Genomic DNA, 25,362 nt, shown 5'->3' with positions numbered 1-25,362 from the left:
GATAGAAATTATTAATCCTAGAGACAAATATTGGTACTCTAGGTTTCTGTGTCATTAGTGTCATCGAACACAAAATCTGTTGAATGTATCTCCAATAAAAACGTTCTCTCGTCGTTGTGTGTGTGCGTGCACGCGCGCGCGTTAGCCACCTTTCCTCCGTAGAGTCCGTTCAGCTTCACGTCATGTGAGGCCTGCGTGTTGCAGCCTGTCACTATCCACCGGCACGCATTTCGCTACTTGTCACGTGTTATCTCTCCTTGTCCCTTGCCTTTGCTGGGGTTTGCGCGTGGCATCGGACAGTCTCGTCTGCGTATATGAGTACATGTTGCAAGTATGATATGTAACAGCAGCACACTACAGGGTTATGTGTTTCTTTATGCGAAGTCATTCTTCAGCTACTTGATGGTTAAGATGGGTGTATTAAATATTGCCGTGCTTGGTTCCGTAACTGATTATTAAAGTCCTCTCCGTAATGTTTTGGGTGTGACGGACTACGAGACGCAGATTCCAGTCGACAGCATTGCAGCTTACCTTGAACGAAATTTTAATAACCTTTCAGATAGCGAGGTTTTATATATTGCGTGAGATCTAATATTAAAGATTTTAAGCCTGAAGTCACGGAGTTATTTTAATGACCTCAGTGATATGAAGGAATTACAAGAGTAAGTACTATCGGATTAAGACACTTAATGAATAAGTAATATATCTCTTATGGTTCATTCCTTGTTACTTAATTTAAGATGTGAAGAATATTTGTCATGTTTTAAGCCTAATAACTGTTGAGAAGTGAAAGCAACCTTTTTTTTTTTTAATGAAAAATTTGTTATTTTTACTACCAAACGATGAACTTTTCTCTGTGAAAAGTTCATCGTTTGGTAGCTCGTTATTATAATATAATATATGTACTATATTCGATGAAATTTTTGAAATTATAATTGAATATTATTTCGATTAATAAATAAATATTAGTAAAGGTCTCTTTATAGATTTGGAAACTATAAATTTATCAAGAGTTGGAAACGTAATTTTTTTTTTTTTTTTTTTGTAGTGCCCAGTTTCATTTCGGAATGTGTTGGTTATGTGAACAATCTAAACTCTAGAGTTTTTGTGGACTGTTTTTTTATTATTATTGGCTGTGCATCTAGTCGATAAACTTCAACCTCACGTGCAATTTATATTGCTAGCAAGACATTCGATTGTAATCTATGAGAAATGGCTGACCAAAAAAGTGCCATTCTCGTGTATTTTCCAAATACTCAGCAAAACTTGAAGTCACGGGTGAAGGTCACGAAGGATTTCTGTCACGCTATTTCAAGTAGTAATGTTTGTACGCATTTTCTCATGAATCTTGGCACATTTTGAAGAAAAAATGTTCTATAGTTCGCATTTAGATACATAAAAATTACTATGCGAATGTAAATGAGGATTTTTCTCCCGATTTTTTTAAAATGTAAGACACTTAAGGCAAAAAAAAAAAGTTACTCCTCGGGGATGATTATCATTTCTGTTTTCTTTTTGTACTGTGCAGGGCATAAATTTTAGTGTTTTTGATTTCGTTAGGTTTAGCAATTTTCGAAAACAGGGATCGAGTTTTTCTGCATTTTTAACATGGGATTTTTCATCCCAGTTGTACGTTGTGTGGGTAGCACAGTTGGTAGGATTGCTGTCCTGCGCGTACCGGGTGGAAAAGACGTGAGTTTGAGTCCCGTCGATGATGGAAGCAATTTTTATGGGCCCTTTTCACATCGTGGTGAGTTAGTCAATCGCAGGCAGCATGGTTTTTTCTTCCGAAATCTCCGGTTTTTCGTCCAGTAAACAGAAAATCGGTCTCAAAACACACGCAATTTATAGACAAATGCTCCTAAAACCCTACTACTACAACAACAAGAAGCCTATAGAATGCAGTGATTCTTCCCCATTTGCTAGATAAACAAACAGTTCCTTTAGGTGTTATTCGTTTTTTTTTTTTTTTTTTTTTTTAACCCTTTGGTCATTGTACTTTGTCCAGATGGCGCTTCTTTGAAGCCATTTAAACTTCACTTCAACATGAACTCCAAAGTCAACACAGAGTCCTTCCTTTAAAATTGGAAGTTAGTCGCTATTTCCTCGTAAAAGACTCAAGGAAAGCGATGAGACAGTGCGTGTCTATTCTGTAAGGAGGTAGTACGAGCGTTCGAGAATATAAAGCTTTCTAAAAATCGAACTTGGACAAAATGGTTCCTTGATTCTCGGAGTCACTTCCGTCTCGCATAAATTAGTGAAATGGGTTGATGATTCTTTTCGTCTGTGAAAGCACTCACTGTTTCTACTTTTCACATGACTAAACCGAACTATTCGTTTGGATACTTTTTCCTACATCGCTTTTAAGCGAGCCTCTTTCCAACGTCTCACCAATTCTATGTGCATTGCTTGTCCGTAAAGGAGGAAACAAGATTTTGCACTTGTGCATTTTTTCCACGCACTTCGGTTCTCCAGTTTCCTTAAGAAGTTTCTATTGTACTTGATATCATTGAAGTACTCTACATTTCTTTAAAGAACTACGATCTTTCCTAGTAGCAGCAAAAATTTTGAAAGAAATCAATTGAATTTATTTATTTTTAACGATACTAACACCAGAATTATATACTGACCCAAGCGTCCAATAGGACCTTGAGTTTTCTGCATCGCTGCAATTACAAGTTAAGTAATAAGTTTAATAAAGAATTAATCAATTCAATTATTTCATTTAACTTTGCGATCATAGTGCCCATAAACGGTGGCGAGTCACCTGATAGGTGACCAAGTCTATTTTTAATTTCCAGATTTTTTTTTTTTAACCTTCTGCTTAGTAATACCAATACTTCAGCTTTTGCTAATGGATTGCATTACTTATTTTATTTAACAATTTCATTATTTATAAAATACAGTGTATTTTGCTCTTTTTATTTTCAAAAATAATTCTGATGAAATTAAAAAAAAAAGTTTAGACCTAAAATACAAACACGAATCTGTTTCATTTTCCTTTAAAAGATCATTAAACTCTCGAAATTTTAAAGGTGCGCATAAATTTTTGCTTAATAATATATAATTTAATCAGTAAGACATTAATATTAAAAGGGGGAGGGAACGTAATCAAAGAGCACGAATCCGTGATGCAAGCTAGGCCGTTATTTACTACTCCCCTTCCCCGCTTTAAACACTTCCAAACGATATTATAGAAACCAAACGACCACTGCTACCAAAAGTGCAATCTTAAATCGTTGCAATGCAAGTTTGCACCAGTGACATTTCCGTAGAAATACCAGACATAAAAAGCGGAAATTGCTATTTTCTTTTATTGGAAAAGTTTGATAGGTAATTTTCAATATATACTATCTGTTTTACTGTTTAGCAACGCCATCACTACCTTGGCTTCCCATCTTTTCCTTATCTTTTCTCTTTTTTTTTTTCCTTTCTTTTTTTTTTTTCGAGAATGCAGTTTCTATTCTTTTGACAAAATACTGCTCATAAAACGCAGCGGAAATTTAGTATTGACAGGCAAATGGAAAATTTCCCTTACTTTATTTAAGATGTTTTCAATAACGGAAGCCTTTCATAAGTATTATGGAAAGCTGCAAAAATTGAACTCCTTTACAGTAGTTGCCAAGGTTTTTCGGTAGAAAATTATATTAATTGCTGAAATAGGTCGTTTTATTTCTTTATTACTATTGAATTATGGTACATTAATTCAAAATGATAGCAGATATCACTTTGCATTCAGGGAAAAAAAAAATGTTGCACGTGCCTTTAGAGTTGTCATTTTCACTTTGCAGTCAGGAAAAAGGGAAAAAAAAAAATAGGGTGCACGTGCATGTAGAGTTGTCATTTCACTTTACATTCAGGTGGAAAAAAAAAGGGTGCACGTGTGCCTGTAGAGTTGTCATTTTCAGTTTGATATACGTAATTTGAAATGACACATTATGATTGGTCACTTTTTCTGTTTAGAATTTTTTAATATATTTTGGCTTCTTCAGAAGATATTTAACTTTATTTTTATATTCTCAGATATAAAATAGCATCAAAAATGCGTTTTAATGAGGCAGAGTGCACTGGGGGTCTTCTTTGCCTTGTTTATTTTGAACTGAGTTAATTTGAACTAACACAAGGAGATCGTGCCCTGTACAATTCTTAGTACCCGATAAAGAGGGAGGGAATTGGCGGGCAAATTTCTCACAATGCTCTTTCCCCCTACATCCCTTTCACTTCTTTTGTGGATGAGTCACTGGATATTCGCGACCAGGTTCACAAGGCTATTTTTAACTAACAGGGAGCGTTTCTTGTGGAAGCCCCATTTCGTACGAGGGAAGATTTGGAAGTTTCTAACCGTTTTGTAAAACGTTTAGATGCTATCCAAGTTTAAAAACAAAGAATTGGAGTGCCTTTCTCGAAGATTACTTAAAACCTCAGCGGTGCTTCTAGAAATAGAATTATGTTCAATTAGTTTAACCTGAAGTGACAGTGGCATTCCAGAATATTAGCTTTAGAATTCTGACGATTCACTATATTATTGTTTTCATATCAGCTTCTGTCATTGATTGATTAAAGCAAATGGACATGCTTTAATTGGAAAGATGGACAGGGAGATTAACATTGGTACAGTCTATTCGACATGCTTTTGTAGTTAACAACCAGTTGAGATTTTATCAGGTTGATTTTCCCATTCTTAGAAATTTCTCTTTAGAAGGTTTCCTAATTTCTGTCAGCGAGGGACTTGTAAGCAGAAGGAATAGTCCGATGGATTTCAAGAAACGAACTTTAAATACTTAGGAAAAATTTTGTATTCCTGGTAGGTAGTAGTAATCGAGGCATATGATGCAAGAAAGCAAGCTTATGTAGCATTAGCCAAAAAAAAAAAAAAAAAAAAAATCCATTTCACACATCCATTCGCTCTAAACGTTTGTCCAGTTCCTTCTTGAATTTACTTAAGCTACCAACTTCCACAACGACAGATAGAAGTTTGTTCCAGCAATCAACTGCATTGGCTAAAAGCAAATTTTCGCACATCAATTCTATAACTGTCTTTCCTCAATTTGAATTTATGCCCCTCAGGTTCGTAATCTGAGCAAGAGGAAGAATCCCATCAGAATTGAGACTGCTCAATCCATTCAAAACCTTATACACCTCAATCAGATCACCTTGCAGATGCCTAGTCTGCAGACGCAGCAATTTGCAGAACTTAAGCCTTTCTTGGTCACCCTTTCGTTTCCCTCACCAATCTTGTTGCCCTTCTCTGTACCGTAGATAAAATGTATTGTCTTTCGTTGTACGCAGTGACCAAGGCATGATACGTCTCACGGACAGACTTCATCCTAAAGGAGTCAGTAATTACGTGAGAGGGGCGTTCAAAAAAAAATTATATTCACCCAGAAGTAGTTATCATAAAAGGGTGCAACAAACACCACATATTACATTTTTTCCACATAGCCACCAGACATACAGGCCAGTTTTGTAGAAGCCCTCTGACTGTCCTTCAAACCACGACTCGGCAGCAGAAATCACCTAATCATCAGCAGCAAAGTGTTTTCCACGAAGAAAGAACTCCAGGGCCAGAAAGAGGACGAAATCTGAGGCTGCAAGGTCAAGGGGATGCGACAATATTTCAAACTCACATTCGTGTACACACCTCACTGCAGCATACGAGGAATGCGCAGGGACATTATCGTGGAGCAGGGCACAACTTTTGACAGCTTTCCCCACCTTTTTTTTTTTTTTTTTTTTTTTATAGCAGCACGTAGCTTTATGAGGAAGTTTGGAATAATACTTCGCCGTCACAGTACAGCTCTTTTGAAGATAACTTGTTAGTATGTATTACACCATGCTGATCCCAAAAAACTAATAGCATCACCTTGCCTGCACTTGGTTGCACCTTGCCTTTTTTGGTGGGGAGGAAGTGATTCTTCATGCTTTCATTGTTTTGACGTTTGTTTAGTTTGGGGATAATAGTGATGGATCCAGGTTTCATCCATAGTGACCTAGCTGTGAAAATAACTCCTTGATTTTCCTGGCACGTCGACAACATTTCATATGCGCATTGTGCCCTTTCTTTTTTCTGGTAAGGGGTTAGAAGTCTGGGAACTCTTATAGCAGACACTCTACTCATATGCAACTGGTGATGGATGATGTTTTCCACAGACCCTACACTAATTTGGAGCTCTGCAGCTAATTCTTTGAAGCTAATACGGTGATCTTCCAGGATTAATGCTTCAGTTTTTGCACCACTCATTTCTGTTACAGTAATTGCTGGACTTCCTGGGATTTCTTCATTATGCACTGAGGTTCTTCCACTTTTGAATTGTTTATACCAGTGTGAAACAACGCTAAGCTAGATAACTAACCTGCAGTTATCTCTATAAGCAACGATAATTTCTTCTTGGATTGTTTTGGTTTTCCCTTGCAGAAAGAGGAACCGAAACATTGATCTGTATTCCACTCTTTATCCATTGAGACACTTTACTTCATTCAACACTGCAAAGAAAAAAAAAAAAAAAGGGGAATTGTCAGATCGAAACCAAAATTTGTGTAATTTCCATGGTGATTTCAAGGTATCAAAAAAATAAAAAAATCATCTTTCTATCACAACTACTTCTGGGTGAATCTTTTTTTTAACTCACCTCGTAAGCAGACAAACAAATGGTCAGGAATGTATGGAAAATGATGAAGTTCCCACCCAAATCAGTAATGGATCGTTTTAGTTATTTGTGGCCTTGCTTTGTCATACAACAGCAGCACTTCGCATTTCAGCTGTCCAGGCTTTTTTTGGAGATTTGAATCCCTAAATTCTCTCAGAAGTGTACAGTAAGATAAAACACTAACGATATCCAGGCATTTTGAAAATGCACAAGAAGAATGCAATGAATGTCCCAGAAAACAAAATCTATTTAAAACAGTCATCAGAACTTTTGCTGATGTTGAACCAGGATGCTATGCATCAAACAGGTAGCAATGCTGTCATTGCATTGCTGTGAATTTGGATTCTGGTTGGTGTCTTAACCAGTAGTGGATTCACCTCTTACGACAGCAGCCTATGTCTTTTAATCTATCGGATTTCCAGAGTTTGATAAAGTAGTGGTACGAGTGTAAATAAATATGTTGCAAAATATGACCCTTACTTTGTGACTAATTGATTCTCCTATGCGAAAAGACCGTCCATCGAAGGATAGCCACCCCGTTAGACTAGTGTTTTCCCCACTTGTCACTCATTTGAAGAGTGATTTCCAATCCTATGGGAGACTGGAAAGAATTCTTAAAGACCTCTTCAACCGAGGATATGGTACACCGATCTCCTCTTTCTGCAAGGGAATGTATCGATCCCCGAAATTTATTCCGGTTTTTTCGTTACACACACACACACACACACACACACACAGTAGCATAGTGTTTATAATTACCGGCCTGTGTTTGAATCCAAAATTTTATCTGTTTTTCAACTCCAATGCTAAGTCGGTCGGTTTCAGGTGAGAATAGTAAGGCTTTTCACCCCGAAAACTTGGGTTTTTCGTGCCCTCGTGTGTAGCACAGTTGGTAAGATCGCTGTCCTCCCCACACCTGGTGGAAAAGACCTGATTTCCAATCCCGTCGATCACGGGAGGAATTTTTATGGGTGTTTTTCACAATGTGGCTGAGTTAGTTAGTCTCAGGCAAGGGTAGCATGGTTTTCTCTCCCTGAAACTCGGGTTTTTCGTCCAGAAAATCGACCTCAGAACACACGCAATTTACAGACTATACACGGAGCAGCATGGCCTTAATCGCCGATGCTCTTAAAACCCAACAACAACCAACTGGGTTTTTCCTCCAGCAAAACAGACAAATCGACCAGAGAACACACGCAATTTATAGACACAATATACGTGGGTAGAAGAGATTATCTTCTGGTTCAAAACCTAATATGCCAAAAAAAAAGTGCGCCGAATTTAATAAACAAACTTAGCATTAGTATTACTAATACTTTTATTAATATTATTAAATATTTAGAGAAGAATTTGTTAAACATTAACAGACAAATTTAATAATCACATTCGTCTGCTTATGTTTAACAGACGAAATTTTATTTTTAGAATTGTTTTTCATCATGTCAGTTTCCTTACGAGATTCTTTTGCTGCCAAAAGTCTTTTGCACACATTTGCATGTTTTATAAATGACTTCATCTTGGTTACTCATCAGGTTTTCTAACCGGATTCATAACAGAAAAGTGCAGCGAAATTATTTTCTCTCCCAGTAAAACCTAACCAATTACAGGCAATGTCTTATTTTCCTTTAGCCGCCCTGCACCATAACCAATTTCTGGCAATGGCTTATTTTCCTGTAGCCGTCCCTGCACCACGGCTTCAAGAAATGGGCATTTAAAATTCTAATGTTTTACTATACTGCGAACTGAGGGCAAGCACTTCACGGCGTATTTGTCAGTTTAGACGTTCGTAACGTTCTAACCTGTCAGGTGGTGTTTGTCGCTTCGTATTACTCACGAGAAATTTATTGGTGGTTGTCTCGCTTCCCTGCACTGTACAAGTCACAACACGTGAATTTATTATGACATTCTGTATGTCAAGGACACGCCTCTTGTACCTGTGCATGGTGCGCTTGTATGGGGATGGTGCCTACTTTGTGGAAACACAGGGATGTAAATATCCAATAACGGTGACGTCAGCACAACATACACTCGCCATCGGATGGATTTCAGCGACGCCCATTTTTGATTGATAACAATTAATCTGTTTTCAACGATAGTTCAAGGCTACTCGAGCATTTAGACCGATAAACATATTGATTCACTAAGCTAGTGAGACTACCTGATTTTTTCGAATAGAACTTCTCCTCCTTAGTATTGACGTGTCCAGAATTCCGCTGTCACAAGAATTCTGGAAATCTTATATTTCTCCTTCAACGTCTTCAAAATAGCATTTATCTATTGTGGTGTGAGTATGAAAGGTTTAGTTGAGGAGTCACGTTACTTTTCAACCCTTTGAAGTCAATACACTTTTGCATGCGATACTGCAATGCTTTCATTCTTGCTACGAAGAATGCCTTTTCTTGGGCCTCCTGGAATGCATCCACCACAACAATGACGTCACTGTCAGTGGGGAAATGAATTCCAGCCAGGTATTTTTTTCAAATTACGAAATAGGTGAAAGACCGATGGTGCTAGATCTAGTGAATGTGGGGGATGGTCCAAGATTTCAAAGTTGAACTCATGCAATGCAGTCATAGTAATGAAAGATTTTTGAGCAGGCGCGTTGTTCTGGTGGGACGATACTCCTTTTCTGAGTTTTTGTCGGCGTTTAAATAATAATAATAAATTTTCTGCTTATACTCGGGGACGACCAAACGGTCAGAGGAGTTCACAAGATAGACAGAATACAAGAAACAGTACCGTATTCAGCAGTCACGGGCTTGAACCCCGGTCACTCAAGGCACATGTACTTATGCACCCGCACGTCTGACCACGGCTATGGTTTGGTTTTGCTGTTTTCACCCACACGCCTCACAAGGCCTACGTAATATGCCCATCTGGCCTTTTTGATGGTAATCCATTAGTAACGCTCAATCAGCATCCCAAAAAGCTGATACCATCACCTTGCCAGTAGAAAGCATCGACTAGGGGGAGAAGTGCTGTATTTCCACTGTTTGGACTGCTCCTTTGTCTCTGGCTGAAAGTGATGGACCCATGTGTCATCCATGGTCACAACCCTTACAAGGAATTTGCTGGATTTGCTTGAAAACGATGCAAATGTTCACTTGACTTGACAACTCTTATGCGTTTTATATCTTCCGTCAGCCAGGGCTGTAGTGGAAGGTATACGCCATATACTCTCTGGATATTTTTAGGTAGGTGAATAGCGTACACCTTCTGATTTTTGAAAGACTTGAAAAACAAATATTATTAAAATATTTAACATTATAACGTTCATAGAGTATACCTTCTACTAATTTTACCACTACAACGCTGCTGTCAACAACTTTGGAACCCATAGTGTTGACACCTTTTTTCATAGCGAGAAGCTCTTATGTGGTACACACTTTCAGTTGAGATGTCCAAGAAACTGGCAATGGACAGAACTGCCACTCTCCGATCACTCATCACCAGATCATGCACACTGTCAACTTCTGGAGTGATGGACATTGCAGGTCATCCAATCCACAGTGCGGGTCATCTTCCAGGCTCTCCCTCGTTTAATTTATTCTAAACGAGGAGGGAAAGCCGATGAACTTTTCAGACGTCCCCCGTAGGTGAGATGAGGTCCGAGCCAGAACCCGGTAATTCTGCGCATCTATTTGGAAGACCTCCCTCCCCTAAAAAAAAAAAAAAAAAAAAAAGAAAGAAAGAAAGAAAGAAAATCAGATTTTTATACTATTCCCATTGGGACATGTATAAACGTTTATTGTCTTATGTGTGGCGGCTCCTAGTTCAAGTCTGCTGTGGTTCTCTGCTTTGGAGTAGTTTGTGCGGTCGCTGGATTCCACATGCTTTTCCAAATTTTGTAGTTCCTGTTTGTGAGCAAATGGTCCGTCAAGGTTTGGAGTTCTCCATGCTTGTGTTCTTGCAGACAGATATAGTTCTGCAGGCAGCTGTATTTTCTTGAAGTAGCCATCGCCTTAGAAGCATAATGGCAAAGTATAAGTTGTAAGAGCAGAGAACATATCATAGGAACATACCATACTAGGAGCAGCATGACCAGATATGTATAATGCCTTTGGGTTGAAATTAATCATAACTTCAGTTGAGGCAAAAACTGGAACAAGCTGATTATGGTCCCCAATTAGACAGGCGACTAATCAAAGATAAACCTGCCACTGCCATGCCCTGGGCGATCCGATGCCTAAAGGTTCACATGAATGGAACTAGTTAAAATCACTGTAGACAATGGTGATCTGGTGGTAGTTGTTGTAAATGACACTGAAATCAAAAGTGGCTGAGTTGCAGCTAACAATAACATATACAACTTCAAATTCCTTTGCTTGGATGGATCCAGAGCTGTTTAAATGTGAATTCGTTTGAGCTAAACAGAATGGCAACAACTTTGCGACTAAGCGCAGTTTGTCCCAGCTTATATAGCAGCCTTTCATGAGCGTGGTATTTCTAGGCTGGAGCACCTTTTGGTAGTTCCCCTGCCCTAAATTACCATTGTGTGTTGAGTTACCACTTTTTCGAAATTACCCGCAGATGATTAATAGGGATAGTTCAAGTAGTGAAGGCAATTCTGAAAATTTTTTTAGATTACTTTGTGACTAAAAAATAATTTGCCACATGTTTAATATTAGGGAAAAAATAAAATTACTACAGACTTTTTTATGGTAATTATTTACTTGCACAGCTTTCCAATTTCGTGCCTTATCATCGCCATATAGTCTAAAATATTGTGGATATGATATAAGTATTCAATAGTAATATTAAATAGTAACTGTGGTATATGATACAAGTATTAAATAGTATTATAAAATAGTAATATTAAATAGACTAAATTCAAAAATAGCAAAGGCTTAATTTTTTCAGTACTCACCTTGATCGATCTGAAATTGTTATTAGGGTGAATAATAAGAGATATTAAATAGTAATTGTGGTATATGATACAAGCACAAAAAATACATTCTGAAAAGAAAAAATAAATAAATAATATCATCACATTCACCTCAAAATGGAATGCAATAGAAGTTTTATTGTTGTATATCATGCGAACACCATTAAATCCCCATCTCCTTCCAGCCTTGTGTCCGATGTATATGGGCTTTAGGTGACACCCTCTTCCTTCGTCTGGATTTAGGATACAACAGCAGTGCACAAATACAGTTAGCTAAAATCCAAAAATTCTAAATCAGCATCATGTTCCAATATAATCCACTGTGCTAATTGAAGTATCTATTCTATCTTGCAGAGCTCAAATACACAGTAAACCCACTGGCAACAAACAGACAGCTTCTCCAGTATCCACCAGCTTCTGAAATGCCAATATTCAAGAAATTTTTCAGTGGCGGTAGAGAAACAAATTAACTTCATCTTCTAAACAAACTCAATCCTGTTTCTTATTTCCGCAGAAAAGAGTTTGCTGCTTCCTTGAAACATTTAGATTTCTAGACAAAGCTCATACCATTGGTGGGAATAAACTTATCTTCTAACCTTCTAACATCTTGGCATAAGCATATCACAGATATTGCAAGGAAGCCATATAACAAAAAGTGTATTACATGTGTTCACGATATATATCACCAATTTTTTTTTTTCCCCTTTCGTCCTGGACATTATTTTCCTTCTGAGCAGCTGCAGGTCAAATACAAATTACAAATTCACCTCATCTACTCCCAATCCCACAGACATTCAGTTCCTACTTCATGCTTTTTCTACAGACATTACATGGACACTGTTCTCAAATGGAATCTGTAACTGCACACTTTTTTCCTCCGAATATGTGTATCAACTCCAGACTCACCGAAATAATCAATAACATTTTTTTCTTCTGCATGTGATCTTTCGAACAGTAAATTGCGTATTTTCAGAAATTAAAATCCAGTGCGAACACATTTCTTCTAACTTTTCAAGTCCTCAAACCATTCAAGGTACTGGAATACGATACTCTCAGTTCCTGTAATCTTTCGTGTTTGGAGCTACCGTAAAATCTATACAAGTATTTAGGTTTAGTATTTATGTATTTTATTATTACTGTAGGATTCAGCAAGCTTATTTCAGTGCACCCCCGCAGTTTATTCAGATTGAAATGGGGTACCTCCCAATTCTGATGAAAGGAAGTAACCTCGGGAAGTAAACCGGAACTTGATAGTCCCCGAAGTGTGGATATTCAGTTTATCATTTTTATTCATAATTTTATACATTAGTCGGATTATCGGAATAGGGGGAGGGGCGAGTCATATAAACGGGAGGGGAGTAGTTCTTCAAAATTTTAAAAAATCCATCATGTGATGTACGTAATTTTCTGTCTATCTACCTGTATGTTTTAATAAAATAAAATCGAAATTATAATACTGTATTCGATAGCGCCTTCGAATTCGGGGTTTGTTGCCAATAACTATAAAACTATTTCCTTGTACGCCTGCCTGACGAGGAAAGAGAACCCCCGAGTACGTCACAAGCGGCGAATTCAGCTCCGACTCATGAACTTTCCTCTCAGTTATCGAATGTCAAACTGGCTGGTGGTGACAGTAGATGGAACGCGGAATTTAAAATAGTTGGCACGTGGTAAGCAGAAGTTTTAGAACCATTAGGTTAGACCCACAGCTGTCGCTTGTATCAGGGGGAAGGAGTCCCGGATATCACTGCCACATCTAATAGCCGAGAGTGAATTACCAAAAAGAAAAAAACACACAGACATCTGATTATAGAAAAAGGATGAAATTCTTGTTTATTTATTTATTTAATCTTATTCAGTTATACTATAAAATTCATAATTCAGTATAATAATTCTTGAGGATATGGTATAACGAAGTTTCAAAATAACATAAAATAATGTATTATTTTTATCATCATCTGATTTTATTATTATTATTATATTATTTGTTATATAATATTATTTTATTATATATTATTTAATAATTATTATATAAGTATTATATATTATATAATAAAATATTTTATTATAATTTATTATATTATTTTATCATAATTTGATTTCATCAAATTAAGATAACAGTGAACTCTGCAACGAAAGCTGAGAGTCTATCAAAAAATATCGCAAAAATGTCATTCTTCTGCTTTAAGTAGCGCAAGCGCCCTCTATACACCTTTTTGACTAATTTGAAAATTATTTTATTAATATCCGCGTAATGATATTAGCAATTGAAACAGATCTTAAAATTAATTTAAAGAATAAAATTATTATTTAATGGAATCAGGAATAATGAAATAAAAAGTATCATTAAATTAAGATAACAGTGAATGGTAATAACTCTTCTACGAAAACTGAGCCTATCAAAAAAATATAGCAAAATATGTCCAATTCTTCTGCTTTAAGCAGTGCAAGCGCCTTCTACACTCCTTTTATTGGAATCAGGAATAATTAAATAACTATAAAACTATTTTGAAAATTATTTTATTAATATCAGTGTAATGATATTAGGAATTGAAACAGATTTTAAAGTTTATTTAAAGAATAAAATTCCAAACAAGCGATAATTGAAACAGATTTTTTTGAATATAAGAGCTGTGTAAGATGCTAAACATATCAGGATGTTTTAATTAGGAATTTGACATGTGTTTAGGACCTTCATTCATTTCAGTCGTAATGCTTCTTTTCGTAGTTAAATATGCGGTCTTGGTTTTAATGCGTAGGCTGTGCATACTGTACCCCCTTTCGTATCCATCAGCCGGATCTAAAAAAAAGAAAAGAAAGAAAAATAAAATAATTCCACATTAATCACGAACTCATCACTTCCTGGTTTGTTGGTAGTAAGTTTTTGATGTACTGGAGTCATGTTTTATCTTTTTTATATTAGAATATTTTATTGGACATGACAACAGCACAAATTCTACACGCAGCGCTAGACAGAGAACAATATCAAAACGAAGTCGCAAACGCCATTCGGCAGCATTAAAGAAGAAGAAGAAGATTTTATTGGAAATATATTTTTGAAAAAAGTACTCACTTTTCCAGTGATTTGGAAAATTAAGAACTAATATGGAACTGATATTTGGAAAATGAAGTTTACCACCTATTCTGGTGGATCTCTTTCGAAGTGGACACTATACAACCAATTTCAGCGCTCTTATGAACCATTTTTGATAGAGCTGCTGGAACTAATGATAGTTTGTCACATTTTCATATTAGTTTTTCCAGTTCACGGGAACTTTAAGCGTGGGCGAAAAAAATAATAAATAAATAAAATGGTGAACTAAATTGGATAAGTATAGAGGACCGCAGTGGTGAAATATTCTCAAGAAATTCTTCAACGCCCCTGCTCCTAATATGCAAGGGCGTTGTCATGATGCAAATACCAATTTTCTGAAGTCCACTCTTTTTTTTTTCACTCGTGGGTAGCACAGTTGGTAGAAGCGCCGTCCTCACCACACCGAGTGGAAAATATGTGGGTTCGAGTCCCGTCGATGACAGTAGGAATTTTTATGAGCCTTTTTCTCAATGTGGCCGAGTTTGTCAGTCTCAGACAAGAGTAACACGTTTCCACCCCCCCCCCCCCCGGAAAATCGGGTTTTTCGTCAAGCAAACAGAAAATAATCGACCACAGAACACACGCAATTTACAGACAGTATATATACGGAGCAATATGGCCTTAGTTGCTAATGCTCTTAAATCCAATAACAACGACTTTTTTTTTTTTTTGCCATTTTATTTATTTATTTATTTATTTTTAACATATAATATACACAACAGGCATTAGCCCAGTTAAAGTGTATAACAGAGCAAAGGTTGTACAAAACATAATATACTTTGTACAATGAAAGTTAATTCAAACTGGAAAAGTCCAATTCACAAAAATAAAAAAGATATTCATGACGTCAAGTCCAGCGCTATGTAAACTCGCAGAAAGCAGTTTGCTGCAGGAGACATCATCACACACACACGAATAATGAGGACATCTTTAGCCCAGAACTCATCCGTCAATCGGTCAACCTACTCCAAATAGTTCTGTGAAATTGTTTCTTGTTCACAGCCATATCCAAGTCAAACTTGTTCATGAGTGCCAATGTTTTTTTGAAGAAGGAGTTCCTGGATATCTCTAATCTAGAATTACCGACATGGAATGTAGTCTTCTGTCTAGTAGCCACGGCTGGAGCGTGAAGGTCAATATGGCATAGAAGATCCGGCAGGTAGGTTGAACCAGCGAAGATGTGGTACAACAGTTTTAAATCAAGAACAGTTCGCCGAGTTTCCAGAGATTGAAGCTTGAAGTAGGAACAGAGATTCCGGTAGAAGATTCTGTGGTAAAACATGGGGTTACGTCTGGAAAGATAGTGAATAATTTCATCTGGAGCGATTCTATTTGCTGTATCGAGTATGCATAGTGTGGGTTCCATATAGGAGAAGCAAACTCCACTATAGGGAGTATAGTTGTCTTAAATAGGAGCACAGAGAACTGAGGATCGTGAAATCTGTACGTCTGCCGTTTAATGAAGCCAATTTGTTTTTTCGCTTGGTTTAATATATTCCTAACATGTTTATCAAACCCACATGTAGCGGTAAAAGTAACTCCCAGATCTTTAACTTCGTCAACTCTGGAAATCGGCATCTCCTTGATGTAATATTCATTAACTAAAGTCTTAGTTTTCCTCGAAGCTGCAAAGGAAATAGAGCTGCATTTCCTAGTATTAACCTCCAAACCATTCAAAGCAACCCAATCATCAAAAGAGTTGAGAGCAGCCTGAAGGTTAACTGCATCATCTTGACTGCTGATACGTGAATATAGTTTCACATCATCGGCAAACATTAGTGTCTTGATACCACCTCTCTCAACAAATTGCGGTAGATCGTTGATAAAGATGGTGAATAAAAGAGGCCCAAGAGATGATCCCTGAGGTACTCCTCTAGATGGAAAAAATTCCCTTGAGACTTCCTGTCCGATGATCACCCTATGTTTTCGATATGAAATATAGCTCATCAACCAGGATAGTAAAGGGTCAAGTATTCCATAGTGTCTTAGTTTTTGAGCAAGTTGATTATGCGGGACACTGTCGAAAGCCTTAGTAAGGTCTGTGTAGATCACATCAACCTGTCCCCCGCGATCGACGGTGTCTAGAACCTGTTGCCAGATAGAGAGTTGCCAGATTTTCTCCGAGCAGCATTGGGCAATCTCTCTATAACTGTGTTGTGTCGCTGGTTCACTGTTTGACTTTTTTGTACGCACGAAAGATGTTTTATGTGTAAACATCTTTGACGACACCTACTAAATTTCTAACAGCTAGAACCGAAATCATGAACGATGTAATTTATGCTCACGCCCGCTACTTACTCTACCGAATCAACGTTTGGAAGAGGTTAAGCTAATAGCCTAATTACCCATTTGATTGTAGCCATTTGTTGAATAGTATGATTGTAACAATACAAGTATTTGTGTTGTTACTATCATACTATCATGTTGGATCATGTTACTCTGTCATGTTTTTTCGCAAATTACACATGCAGCGCTAACGAGATCTGCAAGAAACGACAGTATCCGCGCATAATACGCTATCGAAACTATGACTTGGCTCAGGATCTCAACGAGTATAAGCGCGAGATGGTAACGTAGCACATTCCATTTCGCAATGAGGAAACAGAGATACTGTCAGAGAAGACATACATCAAGATCTACAATGGCAATGAAGAGCTCATACTAGAACAGCGTAAAGTTTTTGAATCGGACTTGGACATTCGCAAAACGATTGAAATATGTTAAGGCGATGTATCAAGACAACGACGACGGTCACCCTGACGAAGCATTCGGTTAATGACCTTTTTTTTTTTTTTTATGAAAACCCCAAACACGAAAGGTATCAAAACCTATAGTACTTAGTACCGTGCATGGGTTGAAGGAGAAGTATGGGGGGAGGGGGATGCCGGAAAACTTTGCTCTAGAGACTAAACATGGGTTTCACCTGCATAGCCTTGTAACGCGAGTGCGAGAAGAAGACCCATTTCGAAACTTGTAGTCATCCAAACAGCGAGATGAATGAGGATATAAAGCTCGTCACGCTCAACCGACTCGTCACAATTGCAAAGAAATGCGAAAACTTGATGACCAACGGGGACTTCTTCAACTTAATGAGAATGGCCAATGATAAGCAAAAGATTCTACTCATGCATGTAATTTGGAGTCTGTTATCTCCCAATCGCGAACCCATTCAAATATTCTTGACCGGCCCAGCTAGTTGCGGAAAAACGTTTAACTGCGCTTCAACTGGTAAGGCTGCCGTTGCGATAGACGGAACTGCTGTGCACAGTGCCCTCAAGGTATCCATTTCTCTGGTTACCAAAAGGTTTCTGCCACCTCTGGTAATGGTTAGCCCAAAGCCACCTAAGTGGTATGTCCCGAATCATGAACGCTTTTCTGCAACCAGCTGGTTTATGCCAGCTCTGCGCACATCCTATATCACCCCATGATCCTTTGCTTTACTTTACTTTAAATTTTACAAGATATCCATTTCTCTCGTTATCAAAAGGTTTCTGCCACGTGTGGCAATGGTTAAGCCAAAGCCACCTAAGTGATATGCTCCGAATCATAAACGTTTTTCCGCAACCAGGTGGTTTATACCAGCTCTGAGCTCATCTAGGATCACCTCTCATGATCCTGTGCGCGACATCTTCTCCCGACTCTCTTTTTCTTTATTACGAAACTGGAAAACCAAAATGACGTCATTTCCGGGTTACAAAATCGTGACAAATTGATTTTACTACCGTCCGAAATTTAGTAGGTGCCGCCAATGATGGTTACACATCAAAATTTTGAAAAGCATGGTCTTCACAGTTTATCGATATTGTCTTCCTTTTTTGGGGGGAGGCTTTCAGAAGACGATATCTTTCACTGAGATGACCGGGTCTTTGGTTCCCGATCAGCAGCAGTACGTTGAGGAGGGTCCTAACCTGCGAGAACTCTCCGCTCTTTGTGATCATTAATGAGAATGCGAGGCACAAACTTAGTCGAAACCTAGCATTCCCAAATTTATTTTAATATTGATTAGCATGTCTAATAAGATACACTAGTTTCACTAGCAACTTGTGGACAGTTATACATTAATAACTCCCGGTGAGATCAATAATGATGGAATCATTAGTTTTTGAAGATGAAGAGCAGCCAGAGTGAGAGTCATCTTCGGCGAACAAGCGTCCTTCTTTAACTGCGAATCACTTCAGAGTCTTCGAATGAGAGTCGGCACCTTCTCCGAAAGCTATTTTTAACATTTCGTGGGGTTCTATTGTACTTTCCCTAATTTGAAAAAAATTTACGCTAATTCGCTGCTGAGTTAAATCACACATTTTAAAACGAGAAGTAACATCTATTCAACGCGATTCATTCGTTACTAAATCTAGCTGAGCCATTGAACATGTATGCCAGGAAATCCATTCAGATGATGATGTTTTTTATATACAGGGTGTATCCTAACATGTGGGACCCACTTCGGAAATGAATTTAGGACCTAAAAACAATAACAAAAAGTTCATGTAAACACTGGTTTGATTTCGCCTTGTTTCCGAATTACAGCCATTTTTGTGTTCCAGCAACTATCTGCTTACGTTGACAGGAAATGCTCAAAATTACTACCGTGCGTCCGAATACAAGCTTGCAAACGCCTCATCATAGACCTCCTCACCCGCTCAAAAGTTCCAGGTGTGTGTTGGATTTGCTGTTCTGGTGCTGATTGGTCTACTTTCATCTGAAACTCCTTTTCTAAATGAACCAGTTTCTGTAAGGTGTTCATGCATTCTCCGAAAGGTCTTGCCTCGGCGGCATTGCATCTTAGCTATCAAGTCCACACATGAGATGCATGGCTGCCATTTCTCGATTTGAATAAGCATCCAGTACAATTAGTTTTTCAAAACCATCTCAATTCTTCCACACCTCAAAGGCGTAAACGCGGCAGGAAAACAATACTTAGAGCGAAGTCGTTACTCTAATGAGGACTGTACGGAAAAATAGGCCATCCATTATGCAGCAAATAACATGTGAATTCATCCAAGCCAGAACTGCCCCATTTTAGCCCGTACCATTAATTGAAATTAGGTATTGGCAGTTGCCTGCCTATTCGGAAGCCATTTGCTTCAGCAAAAAACAGAAAAATCTGCTCGTAGTGGTGCCGAGAACGTCCTGATTCGACAGCAGAACAATGGAAGACGGTCAAACGAATCACAGTACTCTGATACTCTTTGTTTTGCATTAATGATAGGCAGAGAGTGTGGCGAGAACCTCACGAAGTGATGAACCCTGCTTGCCTTTTTAAGACAACATGAGAATCTCAGTCGTCTATAACGCCGGAAGGTCGAATGCCTTCCAGGAATTACCTGAATTTTGGATCAGATCTTCAGAACCCTGCAATGTTACTCTTTTATCCGGAAGGTGATGGCCACTTTATGAATGAGTTCAACAGCGCATCGTGTCAGAATGGTTCGGAGTATATGACACTGAGTTCCACCATGTAAATCTTAATATCAAAACATGAATACAGTATTTTAATTGTTGTTATAATAGGGTTTAGGATCATGGGTAACTAAGGCTATATTGCTCCGTGTATATTGTCTCTAAATTGTGTTTGTTCTGAGGTCGATTTTCTGTTTGCTGGACGTAAAACCCGAGTTTCCGAGAGAAAAAAAAATCCATGTTACGCTTGCATGAGACCCACTAACTCAGTCACATTGTGAAAAAGCCTATAAAAAATTTCTGACGTCATCGACCGGATCGAACTCGGGTATTTTCCACTCGGTGTGGGGAGGACGGCGATTCTACCAACTGTGCTGCCACGAGGGCTGGATATTTTAATACAAAATTTTGAGTTATAATGGTTTACCACAAAATAAAGAATCCCAGTATACATTATGCTGACAATAGTGTGTAGATATCACTGTTACACATTGAAACCAAGGCTGTGCAGCTGTCCAAAAATAAAATAATATTGTTATTAACGACCACAAGGGTGCGCTTATAACGGCGGGAAGAAAAACGTGGAACACTAAAAAGTAAAGAACACTATCATAGACTAATAACTTGTCGGTGGTATATCTGAATGCTTTCAAGAGTACAGTGTATAATTATAGCAATTAGCATATTGTAGTAGTAATTCGCGAAGGAAGTCTCATTTGCATAAAGCAATTTATATGCGTCAATTATTTACATCCGATGCTTTTCAGTAATTTCATCACCCGTGTTGATCTCTAATCCACCTTCCATGTTTCAAGTTCCCGAGACTCATTACGGTCGAGCTAAGACAATTATAGGAGTAATCTGCAAAATGCCCTCATTATAATCAAATGATTTGGTGCTGCTTTCGTTTCGTGTATGAAGCTAAGGGCCGGAGAGACAATTAAACTACTTATTACACTTAACACCCACGTCAAATCTCAATTGTGTCGTGATGCCATTGTCGAAAACTTCAATATAAAGATATAACCTTGAGGGAAAAACGACAAAAAACTAAATTACATCTAAGGCTAATTACTCCAGATCATGAGGCCAGAGACGTAATGATCTGCTTAATCTCTGACCCAGAAAGATCAAATGTTATCTGCTCATCTTGTTTACAAAGTATGGTACCACTATTCAGACATTAATGAGTAGAGCAGACTAATCTTTAATTGGTAAAGTTCAACAAGTTTTTCTAAGCCGGATATAAAATTCCATATAAAATATTATTGCGAACTGCAGGTGCTGCAACATATTTTACAATTGATAGGCAAGTCATTCTTCGGAACTTAACTTTTCCTCTTTGAGTTCAAGGGCAGGTGTCTCGCTGCTTTGACTTCTGAATATGTTTAGCATTTTTCCAACTGCCAATGTCAAAAGGTAGGGCATTTCAATCATTAACTTGACCCCTTAGTCCAAATATTCGTTTCTTTTATGTAGGCGTTGTGGGCTGACAGATGTCTGAACGCCATTTTTATACACATGTGGGTTGATTGTAATGACAAGGAATATTAAAAAAAAAAAAAAACTCGTTTTCTTTAAATACAAAGACGCTTTAGTATCGTTAAAGAGGAGTTCGATCACGTTTACAAAGACCCTTGAAGCTTTAATAAAGCCTACATAACTCAAGCACCTAGGTCAAAAACCGGACACTAATTATAATACGAAAATAGCTTTAAAAAGAGAAGAAATAATTAAGCTCACAAATGTCTCCTCTGAAACTGCTGCTAATTAAATATGTAATAGGGGGAAAAACTCGTATACGCTTAGTTTAGTTTAACTTAATATAAAACCGTAAGCCTTCTCCTTCAGTGCACCTCATAGATAGAAATCAGCAGATGAAAAATAAACATGATTTATTTTAGATAGAAACCCATATTACGCACCGCAATAATAAATGTCACCAGGAAACGATCTGCAATCTAAAAATAATCTCGCCATAGGTTCTGTTGCCATGACAACATGTTAACTAGTCAAGCAAAATAAAGTTTTTATATTTATTTATATAATTTCTTTTCAGATTTGTCCGTTGTTTCTGACACGGAAGGAGTAAACTTTCCCCGAGTTATGTACGGTTTTTCATCCCTTCCAAATGTGCAGATCAGCTCTTTGATTACTGTACAGATATAAATACATGCTGATGAGGTGTAATAGTTACAAGTGCAAGTGACTGGTTAATAATATTGGAATTATTTCCCTGAATTACGTGTACGTAGAACAGTCCGCAATAATGTCATCAGAGAGAGAAATTGAACTCCCTGAATGAAGACCTCGTGGATAGCACAGTTAGTAGGATCGCCGTCCTCCCCACACCGGTTGGAAAAGAGGAATTTTTATGGGCTTTTTCACAACGTGGCTGAGTTAGTCGGTTCCATGCGAGGGTTGCATGGTTTTTTCTTCCGGAAACACAGGTTTTTCGTTCAGAAAACAGAAAGTCGACCTCAACACACTCAGTTTACAGACGATATAAACAGAGCAATATGGCCTTATTCTCTGACGCACCTAAAACTGGGAGTGAACCCGGAATCTGTAGGTAATCATTAAAATATTCTCCCTACTGAACTGTAAAGCAACAGTGAAGAAGGCTTTTCTGTCCTGTTTTGAAAATGAAATCACTTTACTTCTCTGAACGAGGCTTTCAAAAATCCGTTGTCATTTTAGGAAAGATTCCACCCACTTCTAGTTTTCTCCTCAAAACTACGTCACCACTTAGTTGGTAAAAACTGCTCAGACCGACCGTGCACCCACTCAGATCTTCCCAGAACTGCTCAGAGAGAGGGGAATGGGACTTTTAGGTGGCCGTGATATAGCTGTGTGGCTCTCTCATCAAGGACAAGTGGGCTGTTCCTATTACCATGCTCAAGTGTCAACAGTGTAGGAAGAAATTATACGGTTTGTCAACAGTTTTTTTGGTTCCGAAAAATAATATATTAATCGAATTGTAAACCCCCCCCCCATTTCCAAACATAATGGGTATTAAGAGAACATTTCGCCTGATATCCATAATGTTTTATTATTAGAATTATCGATCCTACTATAGATTGGGACTGCACTTTATAAATCCATAGGTTCATCATCGACTTTTGAGGCAAATCGTGGCACTGCCAGTTCTGAATTGTGATGTCAGACCAAACATGTCGCGTCCTAAAGCTAGGAATAATTTTCAGCTAGAAGATTTTGATCTGTTAATTAAATTTTTAAGATTCATTTATTCTTTGGGCATAAATCCCAGGCTGGATTTCATGGGGAATAGTGGAGTAGTTGCGAAGGGCCTCAAAATATAGGAGCCCTCGGCACAATAAAAATGTTCAGGCAAAAATAATATTTTGTCATTTTCTCCTGTTATGGGTGCGGCCTGCGGGCATAGACAAAAATTTGCGCGGGTCCTTGAGATCATGAAACTGACAGATCCAAGCTTGGACCTCTATTTATGACGGGTAACTTACCTGTTAGATCGGAAGCAGTGTTATGATGTCATAACACTGCTTTCGAACCTAAACTTAACGTAGTACACTCACTGATCAAAAAATTAGAACCATTTTGCAATTGCCGACAAATTATCTGTTGTGTTATCATTAAATTATTAGTGGTGCCACCAACGCCAATATTGGACTGTGAAACAGTGGAAAAAGATCGTGGTCTGACGAGTCTCGATTTAGTCATTTTTTTTTATAAACCGCATGAAGCTTCATCCAGACTCTTGTGTGTTCCACCGCTCAAGTATCTAGAAGTAGTAACATGGTAAGGGGTGCGTTCTTTTGGTACGAACTGGATTCGCTTATCCTGTAGAAGGTCGTGTTACCTGCTTTGACTCTTGGATGACAATCATTATGAGAGCGCCTTCTCTCATTTCTTGCACGAGCACATCAGCACTAACAATGGACCATTGACATGTGAAAATCTATTGCTTGGTCTGATGAATCCTGTTTCCAATTCTATCATGGTGATGGGCGTATCCTCATTTTAAGAAAGCAATATGAGGCCATGGCACTTGGATTCATTGTTGGTGTTCGGCACGCTGGAGGCGGTGGTATTGTGATTTGGGGACTGTTTTTAATGGAAAGCCCTGAGTTCTCTGATCACTGTTAGTCAACAGCTTGATGGGAAACCCTACCATTCTGTCGTTGCCAATAGGGTACACCCTGCATTATGACAGTGTATCTAGACAACTTGGCATCAATCAAGAAGAAAACACGCCATGCCACAATACCCAGCAGGTTGATAACTGGCTTCAGGAACATGACAATGAATTCTTCGTCTTTCCATGGCCACCTAGCTTAGCCAATTTCAACCCAATTTAACATGTTTGGGATCTATTGGAAAAGGACATTTGATGCTACGATCATCCACCAGACAGTTTTCGGGCATTACTGGGCACATTGTGCAACGCCTTGTGGAGTCCATTCCCAAGGCGTATACGAGCTGTTTTACGGGCAAGGTGGCCCCACGTGTTATTATATAAGTGTTGCTAATGCAAAGCCAACTCAGTCTATTTCTTAATTCATAACTTTAGCGCCAGTTATATTTTTATACAAAATAAATGTACACTGCTGGTCAGATATCCTGTGTAAGTCATATACGTATGATTGTCAATAAAGAAAATTACTTGTTAGTTGCCTTCGTGGGTGGCATAGTTGGTACAATCGTCGTCCTGGCCACACCGGTTGGAAAAGACCCAAGTTCGAGTCCCGTCGTTGATTTGAGGAATTTTTATCGGCCATTTTTCACAATGGCCGAATTAGTCGATCTCAGACGTGGGTAGCATGGTTTTCTCTCCTGGAAACTCAGGTTTTTCGTCCATCAAACAGAAAATCAGCCCCAGAACACATACACGGATAAATATGGCCTTAGTCGCTGATGCTCCTAAAGCCCAACAACAACAACTTGTTAGTTGACGCACCGCTCATACAAAAACTGTATCGAAATACGACCATTGATTATTGAATAGACAGAAGGTGAGAGTGTGAGACCTGTGTTTTAGGTACTGTTTAATTTTAAGCTTGGCGCTGAAGTAATTTAAACGAAATGTTAAGCACAAAACAGCTGCAAAACAGCAAACGAAACAAAATCGATACTTGAAGGAAAAGGTACGAGAATGCGGCTGTGTCGGCTGATGGAAGTAGCAGTCGACATTCCGAATTCCAAGCACGCGCGCGTCTGCTTGGAATCTCTCCCTCCCTCGCACACATACAGGTATTGGTATTTTATTCGCATAGTTCAGATGAGATGATATTTTTAATTATTTTATTTATTTTTAAGTGCCAAACTCGTTATTATTGTATAAATTCATTTTGAAA

At 38.1% G+C, this 25,362-nt stretch overlaps 1 protein-coding gene across 1 annotated transcript in view; it reads left to right on the top strand.

The window, feature by feature from the left end:
• The first annotated feature begins 294 nt into the window (after positions 1–294).
• Positions 295–25,362, top strand: part of LOC150075586 (rho GTPase-activating protein 39-like) — a 210,758-nt gene continuing 185,690 nt past the window's right edge. Inside the window, exon 1 of the mRNA XM_090389097.1 lies at positions 295–662. Coding sequence (XP_090245223.1) covers positions 646–662 — 17 coding nt within the window. The 5' untranslated portion in view covers positions 295–645. The remainder of the gene's footprint in view (positions 663–25,362) is intronic.

The sequence above is a fragment of the Mastigoproctus giganteus genome, chromosome 14 (assembly GCF_048544385.1).
Source record: "Mastigoproctus giganteus isolate SK-2022 chromosome 14, ASM4854438v1, whole genome shotgun sequence".
Lineage (NCBI taxonomy): Eukaryota > Metazoa > Arthropoda > Arachnida > Uropygi > Thelyphonidae > Mastigoproctus > Mastigoproctus giganteus.
This window is presented reverse-complemented; position numbering and strand designations above follow the sequence as displayed.